This window comes from Somniosus microcephalus, chromosome 20 (genome assembly GCF_052327205.1).
Source record: "Somniosus microcephalus isolate GS21.2 chromosome 20, FLI_Smic_1.0, whole genome shotgun sequence".
In the NCBI taxonomy this organism is placed as follows: domain Eukaryota; kingdom Metazoa; phylum Chordata; class Chondrichthyes; order Squaliformes; family Somniosidae; genus Somniosus; species Somniosus microcephalus.
In genome coordinates, this window is record NC_141006.1 from 3,525,800 (window position 1) to 3,545,598 (window position 19,799).

Genomic DNA, 19,799 nt, shown 5'->3' on the forward strand with positions numbered 1-19,799 from the left:
CACCCCACCTTGCTGCCAGACCTCGCTGAAACCTGGCGCTACGGGTGGTGGTCGTGAGAGCTCCTGTTCCTCAACCGGGTCGTCCCTGGGCACTACCGGTGATGTTTGAAGTGTGCTCCCCTCGTTCCCTATAAAATCGGCCTGGCCTGCCTTTGGGCTTATGAGGCACACCATGCCTTTTGCCTTCCTCAGGGCCAGGCTCAGATTTTCTATCTGTTCCTTGCAGGGGCCATGATCTGCATCTTCAAACCCCTGTTTGCTCGCAAACTTGTAAGCTGCCTTTACCTTTTTTACTTTCTCCTCCTGTTCTCTCACTTGCCTTGCTATGCGGGCATTCTTTTCCTGCAACCTCAGCTCATTACCTTTGGCTTCGGTACCTGGCACTGTAGGTATTCCAACTTGGCCTTATGTTCACCCATTAAATGCAATCTCTCCTGATTCAGGGCCTGCAATGCTACCAGTAACTTCTCTCCTGCTAGAGCCTTGCCCTGGATCTCCAGGGCTGACTCCTTTAACTCAGCTGCCTGTGCTGCAATGAGCCTGTCCAAAAGCTGGACCTGCTTTTTGAAGCACATCAGCCAGACTGCCTTTTCTAGGGATTTCTTGTGTTCTCTCCCTTCTGTCCACTTGTCTGCTGCATCTACCGGATGCCCAGCCCTCAACAGAGTGGTGATCCACTTCTTTGTGACATTCACCTTACTAAACACATAATCAGAAATCCTTTCCTCCATCATGGTTTGCTCATCCAAACCATTGTTTACTGTATCGCACCCCTGTTGCCGGAGTCCTGCCGTGGTCGCCATTTCTGTAGGGGGGTGGTGTGCGCCCAGTCAGCTTCACCTCTGACTGCCTTTGAGCGATTAGAATCACTCCCACACCACTGGGTTCTAGACACCGGACTTAGGTACAGGCGGCGATACAGAAAATCGAGTAGACAAGTGGTTTGGTGCAAGAAAACCAAAATTTTATTAAAGGCAGAATAAAACAATCTTATGAAAATTACTGGTATGAATACAGGCATAAACAATTACACTTATATGGGAATGGGGAACACATGGCACATCGAAGGAAAACAATTACATTAACAATCCCCTTATCCTTATTCCACCCCCTATACCTAACTAGATTAAGCTATGAGGGGCCAGGAATTCATGCTCATCAATCCAAAACCTGTTGCTTTACGTGGGTTGGTTTTGATGTACGCTCTTGCTGTCCTTTGGGGTATCCCATCGCCACGTGGTCTCAGGGCGCGGCGCTGAAGTTGTTTATGCGAAGCACCCTCCTTTTCCTCAGCTACCGTCATTGTCGAGTCGCGATGGGTCTTCTTCTCCTTCTTCCTCAGGCGGTCGTCAGCAGAAATGTTGCAGTCGGGGGTCGGTTGGCGGTCTTTACCGTCTAGATGATTTTACTACCCATGCTTCGAACGCCAGTTTATTTGTCATGGACACTGCTACCCATTCTTTGAATGCCAGCTTATTCTTCACCTGGGCTATGACTCTAAGGTTTTATTGTCCATGCATGTAAATGCCAACTTATTCACCAAACACCAGCTTATAACTGGGCGTTTGTCCCCCAATGCGCCTTTCTTCTGCCCTTCTCTGCCTTTACTGGTTTACCTTCTTCTTCATCTCATCTCGTCGTGTCTGCCCGTTTGTGGCCTGTGTGTCCTGTGTGGTTTTGAACTCGGGTCTTGTTCTCCTCCCGCATTTGGCCCCAGTGTAATGGGCGTCCTTGGTTGTTGAGCAGCGCGGGGAGCGAGAAGAGAGCCCGCCACGAGGCCAGGGCACGAGAGCGAGAGGCAGCAGGCCAAGGCCACAAGCAAGAGATAAGAGCCAAGAGATAAGAGAGCGATCACCACTGATGGGCCTACAATTATACCCATTCTTCAATCCTTATCTGCACGCCAAATCAGGTCAGTCCTTTGTCTAACTTTTGGCGGGCTCGTTTAAAATGATTACAGCCATTTACTTTAATGACTTGTGGAGTGGTTGTCTCCGGGTCTAATCGCCTCGATGTCCTGGTTGTTTGTCATAGATGAAACTTAATTGTCCCCATCCTGACTTGATGGCTACTGTGAGCTGTTACCAATTAAATATGCAGAAACCTAATTGCCTCGATTTTAGGCCCATTCTAGCTTGATCTGTTTCAAGGCGAATGAATGCATATTCTGTGTTTACTTTGGCTGTCTGGCTCCAGAGTCTTTTCACAGATTCCTGCATTTTAAGTTTCATCTCCGGGCCTGCCTGTCTGCAGGGCCTTGCTTTTAAAATCCTGTCGGTTTTGGTCACGAGGTTACAGAAGCCATTTTGGGTACCCTGTTTTTAATAACTTGTCCAAACAGGGTCCCTTGATCCATAATTTTGGGGGAATGCGGGAATTTTGAGAACCCTACATACCTCCTCCCTCTCCATACTTTTTTGTTCAAGTATATCACAATCCCCTGCCTGATTTCTGTGCCGACATCACCCTTCTCCATAGTGAACACAGATGCAAAATATTCATTTAAAAGCTCACCTACATCTTCCGGCTCTGCACACAGATTGCCACATTAGGGCCCTACTCTTTCCCTGGTTATCCTCTTACCCTTGCTATCCTTGTACAACACCTTGGGATTTATTCAGAACTGAAAACAAGGCAGTGTAAAAATATAAACCGTCGGTGTTTGAGCCAAGCCCTAAACTCTGGAATTACCTCCTTAAAGCTCTCCGCATCTCTTTCCACCTTTAAGACGCTCCTTAAAATCTACCACTTTGACCAAGCTTTTGGTCATCAAAGCAAAATATTCATTATGTCAAATTCTGTCTAATAGCCAAACTGTAAAGCGTCTTGGGACGTTTTAATACATTAAATGCGCTATGTGAATGCAATTTTGCTTGTTATTGTGTATATGGATGTGGTGTTTATATATAAAATTGGTGTTTATAGAATGAATACGATGCTTTGCATGTGTGTCAGTTGTAAATTGTGGTGAACGGTTATTTTTCAGACTGGAGGGAAGTATACAGTGGTGTTCCCCAGGTGTCGGTATTAGGACCACTGCTATTTTTGATAGATATTAATGACCTGGACTTGGGTATTCAGGGCATAATTTCAAAGTCTGCAGATGAAAGGAAACTCAGAAATGTAGTAAACAATGAGAAGGAAAGTAACAGACTTCATGAGGACATATGCAGAGTGCTGAAATGGGCAGAGACGTAGCAGACGTAATTTAACACAGGGAAGTGTGAAGTGATCCATTTTGTTAGGAAGAATGAGGAGAGGCAATATAAATTAAATGGTACAATTTAAAATCGAGTGCAGGAAGAGAGAGGCCTGGGAGTATATATTTGAAGGTGGCGGGACAAGTTGAGATGTCTGCTAAAAATCATACGGGATCCTTGGCTTTATTAATAGAGGCATAGAGTACATCAGCAAGGAAGTAATGCTGAACCTTTATACGTCACTGGTTAGGCCTCAGCTGGAGGATTCTGGGCACAACATTTTAGGAAGGAAGGTGCTAGAGAGGGTGCTGGAGAGATTTACAAGAGTGGTTCCAGGTGTGACGGACTTCAGTTATGTGGATAGGCTAGAGAAGCTGGGGTTGTTCTCCTGAGAGCAGAGAAGGTTGAGAGGAGATTTGATAGAGGTGTTCAGAATCATTATGGGTCTAGACAGAGTTGATAGAGAGAAGCTGATGCCATTTGCGGGAAGGGTCGAGAACCAGAGGGCACAGATTTAAGGTGATTGGCAGAAGGTCCAAAGGCGACATGAGGAAACAAAACATTTTTTTACGCAGCGAGTGGTTATGATCTGGAATGCACGGCCTGAAAGGGTGGTGGAGGCAGATTCAATCATGCCTTTCAAAAGGGAATTGGATAGGTACCTGAAGGAAAAAAGATTGCAGGGCTACGGTGAAAGGGCGGTGGAGTGGGACTAGCTGAAGTGTTTTGCAGCGAGCAGGCACAGGCTGGATGGAGTGAATGGCCTCCTTCTGTGCTGTAACCATTCTATGATTCTATAATTCTAAATTCAGTTTGTAATTCAGCGGCACCAAGTGGTGACATAGAGAGTCGCCATTATAATTCTGGACAGAGCAATTTATTACAGAAATGTTGGCACAGAAAGTGACATATAAGGGACAAGAAGTTTTGTAGAAAGGAACTGGCGCAGGTGAATTTTTTTTGAACATAATATTGAATTGATATATGGCACGGGTGAGAGAGTAATTTGATACATTTTAACATATATAAAGTACAGGTGGGGACATCGCAATAAAAACAGAAAATGCTGGAAATACTCAGCAGGTCAGGCAGCATCTGTGGAGAGAGAAACAGAGTTAACGTTTCAGGTCAATAACCCTTCGTCAGAACTGGAGACATTGAGATTATTTGGATAGAATCATTCCTACATATTCTGGCCATTGTGCCCGGGTGCGAGAACTAAATCAAGCAGGTTATAGTTCCTCAACATGTCAAGGAAATCTAATATAATTGGTCCCGCCTCTCATCAGAAGTCAATTCAAAGTGAATATGTGTCATATACACCTGTGTATATAGAAATCAATTTAATACCTCGTTAGTAGATGTTTCGAGCCCAGCAAAACCCGCAACATTGAGCATAATGGCATGAGATCGTGGGGCAACCAACTTACAGGATATATTAGTTAACCCACCCTGGGAACATGGCCATCCAACATCTTTCTCTCTATTTCTGTCTGGAGGTTGGCTGCAGCTCACTGCCTGAGCGCAGGCTCTCTCTCCATATACCCATTCTGATGGCTGTGTTGTGACAATCAGAATCCTGCTCCAGCTATAACTTGGAATCATAGAATCTTACAGCCCAGCAGGAGGCCATTCAGCCCAACGTGCCTGTGCCGGCTCTTTGGTGGAGCTCTCCCATTAGTCCCACTCCCCGGCTCTTTTCCCATAGCCCTGCAATTTTCTCCCCTTCAAGTATTTATCCGAATCCCATTTGAAGGTTATTATTGAATCTGCTTCCACCGCCATTTCAGGCAGTGCATTCCGAACCATAATAATTTGCTGCATCAAAAATTCTCCTCATCTCATCTCTGGGTGTTTCGCCGATTTCTTTAAATCTGTGTCCTCTCCTTACCGAACCTATTGCCAGTGGGAACAGTTTCTCCTTATTCACTCTATTACAATCATTCATGATTTTGAACACTTCTATCAAATCTCCCCTCAACCTTCCCTGCTCTAAGGAGAACAATCCCAGGTAATCCATTCTCTCCACATAACTGAAGTCCCTCAAACCTGGTACCATTCTAGTAAATCACCTCGCCAATCACTCTAAGGCCAATATATCCTTCCTAAGGTGGGGTGCCCAGAACTGAATACTATACTCCAGTTGAGGCCTAACCAGGGCTTTGTATCCTGCTCTCTGAACTTAGTCTGGGTCACGGCATAAATCCCAGTGTTTGTGCAACAACTCAGCAGCTGCAGCATCAAATCCAGTTCTATTACATAAAGCAGTATATATACAGCAGTATATATACAACCAGTACATCCACCTCCATACAGAATACACCAACAGGATGAAATTGCCTGAGATAACAAACAGTAAAATGATGGATTTCCTGTGGCTCTCCATCTCTGGGTCTCTGGGACTCTCCCCACTGCTGGGACCCCGAAGTCTCCTGCGGGCTCTGCTGGACACTAAAATGTGTCTGATGGTGACAGCATTGAGCAGCAGAATTACAACAAATGGGCTACACGGAGTGAGAATGTGATGAAGGAACGCGATTGTTGCCCAGACCCATGAAAACAGAACATTGTTTGTTAGATAACAAAATCATGGGGTGTTCGAAAGCAGATATTCATCTGTCAACACAAAATACCAGGTGATGTTCCTTAAACCTCTCAGCACGGTCACTGTTCCCAGAACCACAGCCGTAGTTTTCTCGGTGCAATATCATCGCCTTAGTTGAAAATAGAACATTTGAATCTTGGTAACACGATATCATGTTCAGAATCTGTAGCTGACAGCATTACCTCATGCTATGTTTCTATGTTTCTTTTACAAATTATTTTTTATCTGTGTCCTTTTGGTAATGACAAGGCAGCCAATGGAATCAGCTTCGATAAGGTCCTGCATAAGAGATTAGCGTGTAAAGTTAAGGCACATGGGATTGGGGGCAAGGTATTGACTTGGATAGAGAACTGGTTGGCAGACAGGAAGCAAAGAGTTGGAATAAACGGGTCTTGTTCCAAGTGGCAGGCAGTGACTAGTGGGGTGCCGCAGGGATCGGTGCTAGGACCCCAGCTATTCATAATATATATTAATGATCTAGACGAGGGAACTAGATGTAATATCTCCAGGTTTGCAGACGACACAAAGCTGGGTGGGCATGTTTGCTGTGAGGAGGATGCCGAGAAACTCCAGTATGATTTGGACAGGTTGGGTGATTGGGCAGATGCAGTATAATGTGGATAAATGCGAGGTTATCCACTTTGGTGGCAAAAATAGGAAGGCAGATTATTATCTGAACGGCAATAGATTGTGAGAAGTGGAAGTGCAACTAGGCCTGGGTGTCCTTGTGCACCAGTCGCTGAAGGTAAGCATGCAGGTGCAGCAGGCGGTTAAGAAGGCAAATGGTATGTTGGCCTTCATAGCGAGAGGATTCGAGTACAGGAGCAAGGATGTTTTGCTGCAGTTGTACAGGGCCTTGGTGAGACCACACTTTGAGTATTGTCTGCAGTTTTGGTCGCCTTATCTGAGGAAGGAAGTTCTTGCCATGGAGGGAGTGCAGCGAAGATTCACCAGACTGATACCTGGGATGGCAGTAATGGCGTATGAAGAGAGGTTGGGTCGATTAGGCTTATATTCGCTAGGGTTTAGAAGAATGAGAGGGGCTCTCATTGAAACTTATAACATTCTAACAGGACTAGACAGACTAGATGCAGGAGGGATGTTCCCGATGGTGGGGGAGTCCAGAACCAGGGGTCACAGTCTAAGGATAAGGGGTAAGCCATTTAGGACAGGGATGAGGAGGAATTTCTTCACCCAGAGAGTGGTGAACCTGTGGAATTCTCTACCACAAAAGGCAGTTGAGGACAATTCATTAAATATATTCAAGAATGAGTTAGTTATATTTCTTAAGGGTAACGGGATCAAGGGATATGGGGAGAAGGCAGGGACAGGGTACTGAGTTTGGATGATCAGCCATGATCTCATTGAATGGCGGAGCAGGCTCGAGGGGCCGAATGGCCTACTCCTGCTCCTGTCTTCTATGTATCTATGTTTCTATGTTTTGCCTTACTCTCCCTCACCATTTTAAACACTTCTATTCAATCCCCCTAACCTTCTCTGTTATAAGGAGAACAATCCCTGCTTCTCTAGTCTCTCCACATAACTGAAATCCCTCATCCCAGCTTTCAATATGGTAAATTATCTCCACACAAGTGGCAGACTATGACCACCTCCAACAAGAGGGAGTCTAACCTCTTCCACCTGACAGTCCACGGCATTTCCATCACCGAATCCTCCATCAACAAAATCCTAGTGGTCGCCATTGCTCAGAAACTCAACTGGACCAGCCACATTAATACTGTGGCTACTACAGCAGGCCAGAGGCTGGGGATTTTGCAGTGCGAAACATCTCCTGACACCCCAAAGCATCTCCAACACCTACAAGGCACAAGTCGAGAGTGTTAGGGATTACTATCTGTAGACAGAGGCAGGATATATGGGTAAAACACTACTCAGTCTAATAAATTTATTAAACATTTCTCAATTTTAAGGACACTTACACATATTAAAACTAAATATCTGCAAAATAAGCAGGATCTAAGGGGTCATAGTCAGTACAATATTAGAATCTGTGAATGCACATTACTGGGCGAATTATCTGCAAGGACAGATATGAAGGCACAGAATTTCCAATCCTAATTTCAGATCCGAAACCACCCAAGAGGAATTTCTGGGCCATTTTGTTTTCAGCGTTTGCTCCCCTTAAAATACCTGTGTGACAGGTGCTGCCTCTAAAACTACCTGTGTGACAGGTGCTGTCTCTAAAAATACCTGTGTGACAGGTGCTGTCTCTAAAAATACCTGTGTGACTGGTGCTGTCTCTAAAAATACCTGTGTGACTGGTGCTGTCTCTAAAAATACCTGTGTGACAGGTGCTGTCTCTAAAAACACCTGTGTGACAGGTGCTGTCTCTAAAAACACCTGTGTGACAGGTGCTGTCTCTTTAAAATACCTGTGTGACAGGTGCTGTCTCTAAAAATACCTGTGTGACAGGTGCTGTCTCTAAAAATACCTGTGTGACAGGTGCTGTCTCTTTAGAAAGCCTGTGTGATTGGTCCTGGGTCTGTAACAGGCCTGTCTGTCTGGTCCTGTCATAGAGTCATAGAGTTTTACAGCACAGAAAGAGGCCCTTCGGCCCATCGTGTCTGCGCCGCCCATCCATCCCTGTCCAGTCTAATCCCATTTTCCAGCATTTGGTCCATAGCCTTGTATGCAATGGCATTTCAAGTGCTCATCCAAATGCTTCTTGAATGTTGTGAGGGTTCCTGCCTCTACCACCCTTTCAGGCATTGAGTTCCACATTCCAACCACCCTCTGGGTGAAAAAGTTCCTCCTCAAATCCCCTCTAAATCTCCTGCCCCTTACCCTGAATCTATGCCCCCTTGTTATTGACCCCCCTACTAAGGGGAAAAGTTCCTCTTTGTCTACCCTATCTATGCCCCTCATCATTTTGTACACCTCAATCAGGTCCCCCCTCAGCCTTCTTTGCTCCAAGGAAAACAACCCCAGCCTGTCCAGCCTCTCTTCATAGCTGAGGCGCTCCATCCCAGGTAACATCCTGGTGAATCTTCTCTGCACCCTCTCCAAAGCAATCACATCCTTCCTATAGTGAGGCGACCAGAACTGCACACAGTACTCCAGCTGTGGCCTCACCAGCGTTTTGTACAGTTCCATCATCTTGTATCTTTTAAAAGCTTGTCTGGCTGGTGCTGGTGCTGTCTCTTTAAAACGCCTGTCTGACTGGTCCTGTCTCTTTAAAAAGCCTGTCTGTCTGGTCCTGTCTCTTTAAAACGCCTGTCTGACTGGTCCTGTCTCTGTAAAATGATTGTAAGAAATCACACAACACCAGGTTATAGTCCAACAGTTTTATTTGAAATCACAAGCTTTCGAAGCGCTGCTCCTTCATCAGGTGAAGTGGAGAAATGCATAAAGACACAGCTTATATAGTCAGAGAATAATGTCAGATGTTTACAGGTAATCTTTCTAACTGCCATTTATCACACCTCGGCAGAGAGATAATCACAGCGATCAAAGGTGTGAATGGTGTCCAAACAGGTTAGTCAGGAAAACATTACATCAAAGAACAATGAGGTGGGGTCACAAGGGGTCAAATGTTGCAGATGCTGGGGTCTGTATGAAAAACAAAAAAAGACAAAAAAACATTTTTTTTGCTGCAAATCACAGCAGGTCCGGCCGCATCTGTGTAGAGAGAACAAGCCAACGACGACTCGAGTCTGGGTAACCCTACGTCAGGTGGGGTTACATGTAGCGTGACAAGAACCCAAGATCGCGGTTGAGACCATCCTCATGAGTGCGGAACTTGGCTATCAGTTTCTGCTCGGCGATTTTGCGTTGTCGTGTGTCTCGAAGGCCGCCTTGGAGAACGCTTATCTGAAGATCGGAGGCTGAATGTCCTTGACTGCTGAAGTGTTCCCCAACTGGGAGGGAACACTCCTGCCTGGCGATTGTTGCGCGGTGTCTGTTCATCCGTTGTCGCAGTGTCTGCATGGTCTCGCCGATGTACCATGCTCCGGGGCATCCTTTCCTGCAATGTATGAGGTAGACAACGTTGGCCAAGTCACATGAGTATGTACCATGTACCTGGTGGGTGGTGTCCTCACGTGTGATGATGGTATCTGTGTTGATGATCTGGCATGTCTTGCAGAGGTTGCCGTGGCAGGGTTGTGTGGTGTCGTGGTCACTGTTCTCCTGAAAGCTGGGTAATTTGCTGCAAATGATGGTCTGTTTGAGGTTAGGCGGCTGTTTGAAGGTGAGTAGTGGAGGCCTGGGGATGGCCTTAGCGAGGTGTTCGTCATCATTGATGACACGTTGAAGGCTGCAAGGAACATGGCGTAGTCTCTCCGCTCCGGGGAAGTACTGGACGACGAAGGGTACTCTGTTGGTTGTGTCCCGTGTTTGTCTTCTGAGGAGGTCTATGCGATTTTTTGCTGTGGCCCGTCGGAACTGTCGATCGACGAGTCGAGCATCATATCCCGTTCTTACGAGGGCATCTTTCAGCGTCTTGGGTTCATGTCACGCTACATGTAACCCCACCTGACGTAGGGTCACCCAGACTCGAGTCGTCGTTGGCTTGTTCTCTCTACACAGATGCGGCCGGACCTGCTGTGATTTCCAGCAAAAAAAATGTTTTTCGGTCTGTTTTTTGTTTTTCATACAGACCCCAGCATCTGCAGCATTTGACCCCTTGTGACCCCACCTCATTGTTCTTTGATGTAATGTTTTCCTGACTAACCTGTTTGGACACCATTCACACCTTTGATTGCTGTGATTATCTCTCTGCTGAGGTGCGACAAATGGCAGTTAGAAAGATTACCTGTAATCATCTGGCATTATTCTCCGACTATATAAGCTGTGTCTTTATGCATCTCTCCACTTCACCTGACGAAGGAGCAGCGCTCCGAAAGCTTGTGATTTCAAATAAAACTGTTGGACTATAACCTGGTGTTGTGTGACTTCTTACATTTGTCCACCCCAGTCCAACTCCGGCATCTCCACACCATAAAATGATTGTGTGACTGGTCCTGTCTCTTTATGACGTATGAGGAGAGGTTGGGTCGATTAGGCTTATATTTGCTAGAGTTTAGAAGAATGAGAGGGGAACTCATTGAAACTTATAAAATTCTAACAGGACTAGACAGACTAGATGCAGGAAGGATGTTCCCAATGGTCGGGGAGTCCAGAACCAGGGGTCACAGTCTAAGGATAAGGGGTAAGCCATTTAGAACAGAAATGAGGAGGAATTTCTTCACCCAGAGAGTGGTGAACCTGTGGAATTCTTTACCACAGAAGGCAGTAGAGGCCAATACATTAAATATATTCAACAAGGAGTTGGATATATTTCTTAAGGCTAAAGGGATCAAGGGATATGGGGAGAAAGCAGGGACAGGGTACTGAATTTGGATGATCAGCCATGATCGCATTGAATGGCGGAGCAGGCTCGAGGGGCCGAATGGCCTACTCCTGCTCTTCAGTGTTTCTATGTCTATGTCTATGTTTAAAACGCCTGCCTGGCTGGCCCTGCCCCTTTAAAACGCTTGTCTGGCTGGCCCTGCCCCTTTAAAACGCCTGTGTGAATGTTTCCGTGTCACTGACTGTGGCTCCGCCCTCTTATTTCGGTGTTCATTTCATGTTATACAATTAGCTCCTTGGGCTCTCAAGAAGAGCCGGATGGATTAAAGTTTTCTAAACGGGACCATGGATTTTGGGACCACAGCGCTGTTGATGGTGCAGGACTATTGCGACTAGTTCTTTGACACTGAGGTGGCTTCACTCAGTTACGGAGAAACCTTTGCTGGACAAGTAGTGTTAAGATTGTTGACCTCGGGCTAGAAATCCGTCATTGACTGCAGTGGGACTGAATATCAGGCGCTGCGGGTAACGGGCGCCCGACCCCATACCGCGCGTTAAGCGCCACCGCCCGAGACACATTTCTCGGCTCTTGTCTGCAGACATCGGCAGTTATCAAATGTCACAGCATGCTGACGAATTGGACTGAGAGTTTGCTTCTCAAAGGCTCGGCTTGAACCTATTCAGGGTCATTTGTTATCTTCCGAGACAGACTGCTTGAGGGTGGGGAGATATAAGAGTCAAATCTGAAATTAATTACAAGCATGTCTGTCACATCCAAAAATCTGGTGCCAGTGTCCTAACTCGCACCAAGTGCCGTTCACCCACCTCCCCTGTGCTCGCTCACCTACATTGTCTCCCGGACCGGCAATGCCTCGATTTTAAAATTCTCATCCACGTGTTCACCCCCATCTCATTGCCAAGTGCACAGTGAAGGATTTGCATCCCGAAGATGCCAAAAATTCGTTTTTTTATTTAGTATTTTACTGTAACTACTTTTCACTCCCAGGGCAGCAGGTTGATTCCTACAATTGGCATCAAGGGGATGAGGCAGGGGCGGGGGTAGCATTCAGCTTGGACTGCAGCACAAAACACCATCACCTCCAATTTCCCCCTTAAAGTCACACACCATCCAGACTTGGACAATGTTTTTATTCATTCACGGGATGTGGGCGTCGTTGGAAAGGCCAGTATTTATTAGCCATCCCTAACTGAAGGTGGTGAGCCACCTCATACAACTGAGTGTCTTGATGGGCCATTTTAGAGTCAACCACATTCCTTTGGGTTTGGAATCACATTTCGGACAGAATAGGTAAGGACAGAAGATTTTCTTCCCTAAAGGACATTACTAGTCCAGCAACATAACGACTATGCTTCCCTACCCTTCAATATATCGCCGTTCCTTCATCGTCACTGGGGCAAAAGCTTGAAATTCCACCAAGAACAGTATTGTGGGAGCACCTTAACCACAGGGACTGCAGCGGCTCAAGGTGAAGGCTCATCATTTTCTCATGGTTAACTAGGGATGAGTAAATAATGCCAGCCTTGACAGCGTTACCCACATCCTGAGAACAAATAAATATAAATAATATAATGGGAATGAATTCAATGATTTTATAATTCATTGATTGAAACCAGGCGCAGCCTGTGATCAGAGTCATGCTCCGCTAAATGAATTGTCAACAAAACTTGGCTCACCAGTTCTATGATGCTATGATTGCTACTGCCCACACTTTCCCAATGTCCCAATCCATTCAAAAGGCTTTTGATAAAGTTCCACATAATACCAAAATTAAATCCCATGGGATTAAAGGGGCAGTGGCAACATGGCTCGGAAATTGAACAAGAAACAGAAAGCAGAGAGCAGTGGAAACAGCTGTTTTTCAGACTGGAGGGGCTGGCATTTGGACCATTGCTCTTTACGTGTACATCAATGCCATGGACTTGCGTATACAGTGCATAATTTCAAAGTTTGCAGATGGTATGATAATAAACAGTGAGAAGGGTAGTGACAGTCTTCAGGGGGACACAGACAGTCTGGTGAGATGGGCAGACACACGGCAGATGAAGTTTAACACAGAGAAGGGTGAACTGATACATTTTGGTAGGAAGTATGAGCAGAGGCAATGTAAACTAAACAGTACAATTGTTAATGCGGTGCCCGATCAGAGAGACCTGGGCTGACAAGTTGCAACGACTGTTAATAAAGCACACAGAGGCCTCAGCTTTACAAACAGAGGAAATTCTAACCTTTTCTAAATCATTGGTTAGGCCCCAGCTGGAGTATTGAGTCCAAGTCTGAGAATCACACTTTGGCAAGCATGTAAACGATTAAAAAATGTGTAGAGGAGATTTACTAGAATGGTTCCAGGGATCTGGGACATCAGCCAGTTGGAGAGACTGGTGAAGCTGGGATTGATCTTTTTAGAATCATAGAAATTTACTCCACAGAAGGAGGCCATTCGGCCCATCATGTCTGTGCCTGTCGAAAAAGAGCTATCCATCCTAATCCCACTTTCCAGCTCTTGGTCCGTAGCCTTGCAAGTCGTGTTATTTCAAGTGCACATCGAAGTCCTTTTTAAAAAATATGTTGAGGGTTTCTACCTCTACCACCCTTTCAGGCAGTGAGTTCCAGGTTAAAAAAATCTCATCTCCACTCTAATGCTTCTACCAATTACTTTAAATATATGCCCTGGTTATTGACCTCTCTACTAAGGGAAATAGGTGCTTCCTATCCGCACTATATAGGCTCCTCATAATTTTACGCTCCTTAATTAAATCTCCCCTCAGCTTCCCCTGTTTCAAAGTAAACAACCCCAGCCCATCCAATCTCCTCAGAGCTAAAATTCGCCAGTCCTGGCAACAAACTCGTAGTGTCTCTAGTGTAATCACGTATTTCCTGTAATGCTGTGACTAGAACTGTACACAGTCCTCTAGCTGTGGCCTAAGAAGTGTTTTTACAGCTCTAGCATAACCTCCGTGCTCTTATAATCTATGTCTCGGCTTAAAAAGCAAAGTATTCCATATGCCTTCTTAACCTCCCCATTTACCAATCCTGCTACCTTCAGGGAACTGTGGGCATGCACTCCAAGGTCCCTCTGTTCCTCTACACTTCACATTATCCAACCATTTATCGTGTATTCCCTTGCCTTGTTAGCCCTACTCAAATGCATTATCTCACACTTCTCCGGATTGAATTCCATTTGCCACTTTTTTGCCCACCTGACCAGTCCATTGATATCTTCCTGCAGTCTACAACTATCTTCCTCACTATCAACCACGGCCAATTTTTGTATCATCTACAAACTTATTAATCATGGCCCCAACATTGAAGTGTAAATCATTGATATATACCACAAAAGGTAAGGGATATGATACTGAGCCCTGTGGAACCCCACTGGAAACATCCTTCCAGTTGTAAAAGCACCCGTCAGCCATACTTCCTGCCACGGAGCCAATTTTGGATCCAACTTGCTACTTTCCCTTGGACCCCATGGACTTTTACTGTTTTGACTAACCTGTCATGTGGGACCCTATGAAGACCCAATCTAATTCATATGTGGACTACATTAAATGCACTACACTCATCGAACCTCCTCATTACCTCCTCAAAAATTCAATCAAGTTAGTCAGACACCACCTTCCCCTTAACAAATCCATGCTGACTGTCCTTGATTAATCCCTGCCTTTCTAAATTAAGATCTTTCCTGTCCCTCAGAATTTTTCCAATATTTTTTCCACCACCGAGGTTAGGCTGACTGGCCTGTAATTGGTCTATCCTTTTCTCCCTCTTTAAACAACGGTACAACGTTAGCAGTCATCCAGTCCTCTGGCACCATGCCAGCAGCCATAGAGGATTGGGAAATGCTGGTCCGAGCCTCCGCTATTTCCTCCCTTGCCTCTCTTAACAGCCTGGGATACACTTCATCTGGGCCTGGAGATTTATCTACTTTGAAAGATGATAAACCACTTAATATTTCCTCTCTCACTATGTTTATCTTATCTAATATTTCACACTCCTCCTTAGCTACAATATCTGCATCGCCCCTCTCTGCTGTGAAGATAGACGCAAAATATTTATCAAGAACCATACCCACGTCTTCCGCCTCAACACTCGGGTTACCTTTTTGATCTCTCTTAGGCCCCACTCTTTCCTAGTTATCCACTTGCTCTGTATGTATTCATAAAACAGCTTCGGGTTTTCCTTGATTTAAATGGCCAATATTATTTCAGGCCTTCTTTGCTTTCCTAATTTCCTTTTAAATGTCAACACTGCAGTCTCGATACTCTTCTAGGCTTTCTGTAGTATTTAGCACTCGGAATCTGACAAAGCTTCCTTTTGTTTCCTTATCCTACCCTGTATGTTCCTTGACATCCAGGGGGCTCCAAATTTGGGAGTCCCACCCTTTTTCTTTGTGGGAATACATTTGCTCTGAACCCCCACTATCCCCTCCTTGAATGCCTCCCACTGATCTGACAGATATCCCATCAAGTAGCTGTTTCCAGTCCACTTTTGCTGAATCACATCTCAGCTAAAATTGGCCTTTTCCCAATTGAGAACTTTTACACCTTGTTTACCTTTGTCCTTTACCATAATGGGAGATATAATATAGATGTTCAAAATCATGATGGGATTTGATAGAGTAAGTAAGTCTAAACTGTTTCCAATGGCAGAATGGTGGGTAACCAGAGGACACAGATTTAAGGCAATTGGCAAAAGAACCAGAGGAGAGATATGGAGAATTTTCTTTACGCAGTGAGTTATTGTGATCTGGAATGCACTGTCTGAGAACGTGGAGGATGCAGATTCAATAGTAGCTTTAGAAAGGGAATTGGGTAATTAATTAAAAGGGGAAATCTTACAGTGCTCTGGCTAAAGAGTAGGACTAATTAGATAGCTCATTCAAAGAGATGGCATGGGTATGATGGGCTGAATGGCCTCCTTCTGTGGTGTACCTTTCTATGAGCAAAGGCTGGAGAGATAGAAGAGGGAGAGAGAGAGAGACAGGGAGAAAGGGAAATATAGACTGAAAGATTGGGAGAGTTAAAGAGGGAATTAAATTACTTTGATTGGGGAATTTGATAAATACTTGAAGGGGAACAACTTGCAGGACTATGAGAATAGAACAGGAGAGTGGGACTAATTGGAGCGGTGAGGCCGTGGTGGAATTTAACCTTAAGGATGAAAGTATTAAAATCGAGATGTTGCTGGATCGGGAGCAAATGTAGGTCATTGACCACGGGGGTGATGGGTGAACGGGACTTGATGCGAGTTAGGATATGGGCAGCAGAGTTTTGGATGAGCTCTAGTTTATTGAGGCTTGTAAATTGGAGGCCGGCCAGGAGAGCATTGGAGCAGTCGAGTCTGGATTTAACAAAGGCATGCATGAGGGTTTATGCGGCAGAAGGGCTGAGGCGGGGTGGAGACAGGCGATATTGTGGAGGTGGTAGAAGGCAGGTCTGGTCATTCAGACTCCATCAGGTCAGAACTCAGCTCAGGGTCAAAGAGAACGCAGGGGTTGCGAACTGTCTGGTTCAGCCTCAGACATTGGCCAGAGAGGGGGACTGAATCGATAAATATGGAATTGAATATGTGACGAGGACTGAAGACAATGACTTTCCTGTTTCCAAGATTTGATGACAAAAACAGTAATACAGTGAAACGTGGTTTACAGATCTAATTACTTGATATAGAGACTTACCTCTACCACATTTTTTAAATAGTGGGGTTACATTAGATATCCTCTAATCCATGGGAACTGTTCCAGAATCTACAGAATTTTGGAAGAGGACCAGCAATGCATCTACTATGTCTACTATGTCTAGGGCTTAGAAACCTGCATCCCACTCCCCTCAGTCACTACATCCCACTCCCCTCAGTCACTACATCCCACTCCCCTCAATCACTACATCCCACTCCCCTCAGTCACTACATTCCACTCCCCTCAATCACTACATCCCACTCCCCTCAGTCACTACATCCCACTCCCCTCAGTCACTACATCCCACTCCCCTCAGTCACTACATCCCACTCCCCTCAGTCACTACATCCCACTCCCCTCAGTCACTACATCCCACTCCCCTCAGTCACTACATCCCACTCCCCTCAGTCACTACATCCCACTCCCCTCAGTCACTACATTCCACTCCCCTCAATCACTACATCCCACTCCCCTCAGTCACTACATCCCACTCCCCTCAGTCACTACATTCCACTCCCCTCAGTCACTACATCCCACTCCCCTCAGTCACTACATTCCACTCCCCTCAATCACTACATCCCACTCCCCTCAGTCACTACATCCCATTCCCCTCAGTCACTACATTCCACTCCCCTTAGTCACTACATCCCACTCCCCTCAGTCACTACATCCCACTCCCCTCAGTCACTACATCCCACTCCCCTTAGTCACTACATTCCACTCCCCTCAGTCACTACATCCCACTCCCCTCAGTCACTACATTCCACTCCACTCAATCACTACATCCCACTCCCCTCAGTCACTACATCCCACTCCCCTCAGTCACTACATTCCACTCCCCTCAGTCACTACATCCCACTCCCCTCAGTCACTACATCCCACTCCCCTCAGTCACTACATCCCACTCCCCTCAGTCACTACATCCCACTCCCCTCAGTCATTACATCCCATTCCCCTTAGTCACTGCATCCCACTCCCCTCAGTCACTGCATCCCACTCCCCTCAGTCACTGCATCCCACTCCCTTCAGTCACTGCATCCCACTCCCCTCAGTCACTGCATCCCACTCCCCTCAGTCACTGCATCCCACTCCCCTCAGTCACTGCATCCCACTCCCCTCAGTCACTACATCCCATTCCCCTCAGTCACTGCATCCCAAACCCCTCAGTCACTACATTCCACTCCCCTCAGTCACTACATCCCACTCCCCTCAGTCACTACAACCCACTCCCCTCAGTCACTATATCCCACTCCCCTCAGTCACTGCATCCCACTCCCCTCAGTCACTATATCCCACTCCCCTCAGTCACTACATCCCACTCCCCTCAGTCACCACATCCCACTCCCCTCAGTCACTACATCCCACTCCCCTCAGTCACTACATCCCACTCCCCTCAGTCACTACATCCAACTCCCCTCAGTCACTACATCCCACTCCCCTCAGTCACTATATCCCACTCCCCTCAGTCACTACATCCCACTCCCCTCAGTCACTACATCCCACTCCCCTCAGTCACTACATCCCACTCCCCTCAGTCACTGCATCCCACACCCCTCAGTCACTACATCCCACCCCCCTCAGTCACTACATCCCACTCCCCTCATTCACTGCATCCCACTCCCCTCAGTCGCTACATCCCACACCCCTCAGTCACTACATCCCACTCCCCTCAGTCACTACATCCCACTCCCCTCAGTCACTACATCCCACTCCCCTCAGTCACTACATCCCACTCCCCTCAGTCACTACATCCCACTCCCCTCAGTCACTACATCCCACTCCCCTCAGTCACTACATCCCACTCCCCTCAATCACTGCATCCCACTCCCCTCAGTCACTATATCCCACACCCCTCAGTCACTACATCCCACCCCCCTCAGTCACTACATCCCACTCCCCTCATTCACTGCATCCCACTCCCCTCAGTCGCTACATCCCACTCCCCTCAGTCACTACATCCCACTCCCCTCAGTCACTACATCCCACTCCCCTCAATCACTGCATCGCACTCCCCACAGTCACTATATCCCACTCCCCTCAGTCACTACATCCCACTCCCGTCAGTCACTACATCCCACTCCCCTCAGTCACTGCATCCCACTCCCCTCAGTCACTACATCCCACTACCGTCAGTCACTACATCCCACTCCCCTCAGTCACTACATCCCACTCCCGTCAGTCACTACATCCCACTCCCCTCAGTCACTGCATCCCACTCCCCTCAGTCACTACATCCCACTCCACTCAGTCACAGCATCCCACTCCCCTCAGTCACTACATCCCACTCCCCTCAGTCACTACATCCCATTCCCCTCAGTCACTACATCCCACTCCCCTCAGTCACTACATCCCACTCCCCTCAGTCACTACATCCCACTCCCGTCAGTCACTACATCCCACTCCACTCAGTCACAGCATCCCACTCCCCTCAGTCACTACATCCCACTCCCCTCAGTCACTACATCCCATTCCCCTCAGTCACTACATCCCACTCCCCTCAGCCACTACATCCCACTCCCCTCAGTCACTACATCCCATTCCCCTCAGTCACTACATCCCATTCCCCTCAGTCACTGCATCCCACTCCCCTCAGTCACTACATCCCATTCCCCTCAGTCACTACATCCCATTCCCCTCAGTCACTACATCCCACTCCCCTCAGCCACTACATCCCACTCCCCTCAGTCACTACATCCCATTCCCCTCAGTCACTACATCCCATTCCCCTCAGTCACTGCATCCCACTCTCCTCAGTCACTACATCCCATTCCCCTCAGTCACTACATCCCACTCCCCTCAGTCACTACATCCCATTCCCATCAGTCACTACATCTCACTCCCCTCAGTCACTACATCCCACTCCCCTCAGTCACTACATCCCACTCCCCTCAGTCACTACATCCCACTCCCCTCAGTCACTGCATCCCACTACCGTCAGTCACTACATCCCATTCCCATCAGTCACTACATCCCACTCCCCTCAGT

At 46.8% G+C, this 19,799-nt stretch overlaps 2 protein-coding genes across 2 annotated transcripts in view; both read right to left on the reverse strand.

The window, feature by feature from the left end:
• Positions 1-19,799, reverse strand: part of trit1 (tRNA isopentenyltransferase 1) — a 753,539-nt gene that overhangs the window by 207,273 nt on the left and 526,467 nt on the right. The window lies entirely within an intron of this gene.
• On the reverse strand, positions 9,505-12,676 carry LOC147103028 (uncharacterized). Its single transcript, XM_085963159.1, has 2 exons — positions 12,671-12,676; positions 9,505-10,266 (listed from the first exon to the last, which is right to left on the reverse strand). The coding sequence occupies exons 1-2, from the start codon at positions 12,674-12,676 to the stop codon at positions 9,505-9,507; spliced, it is 768 nt and encodes a 255-aa protein (XP_085819285.1).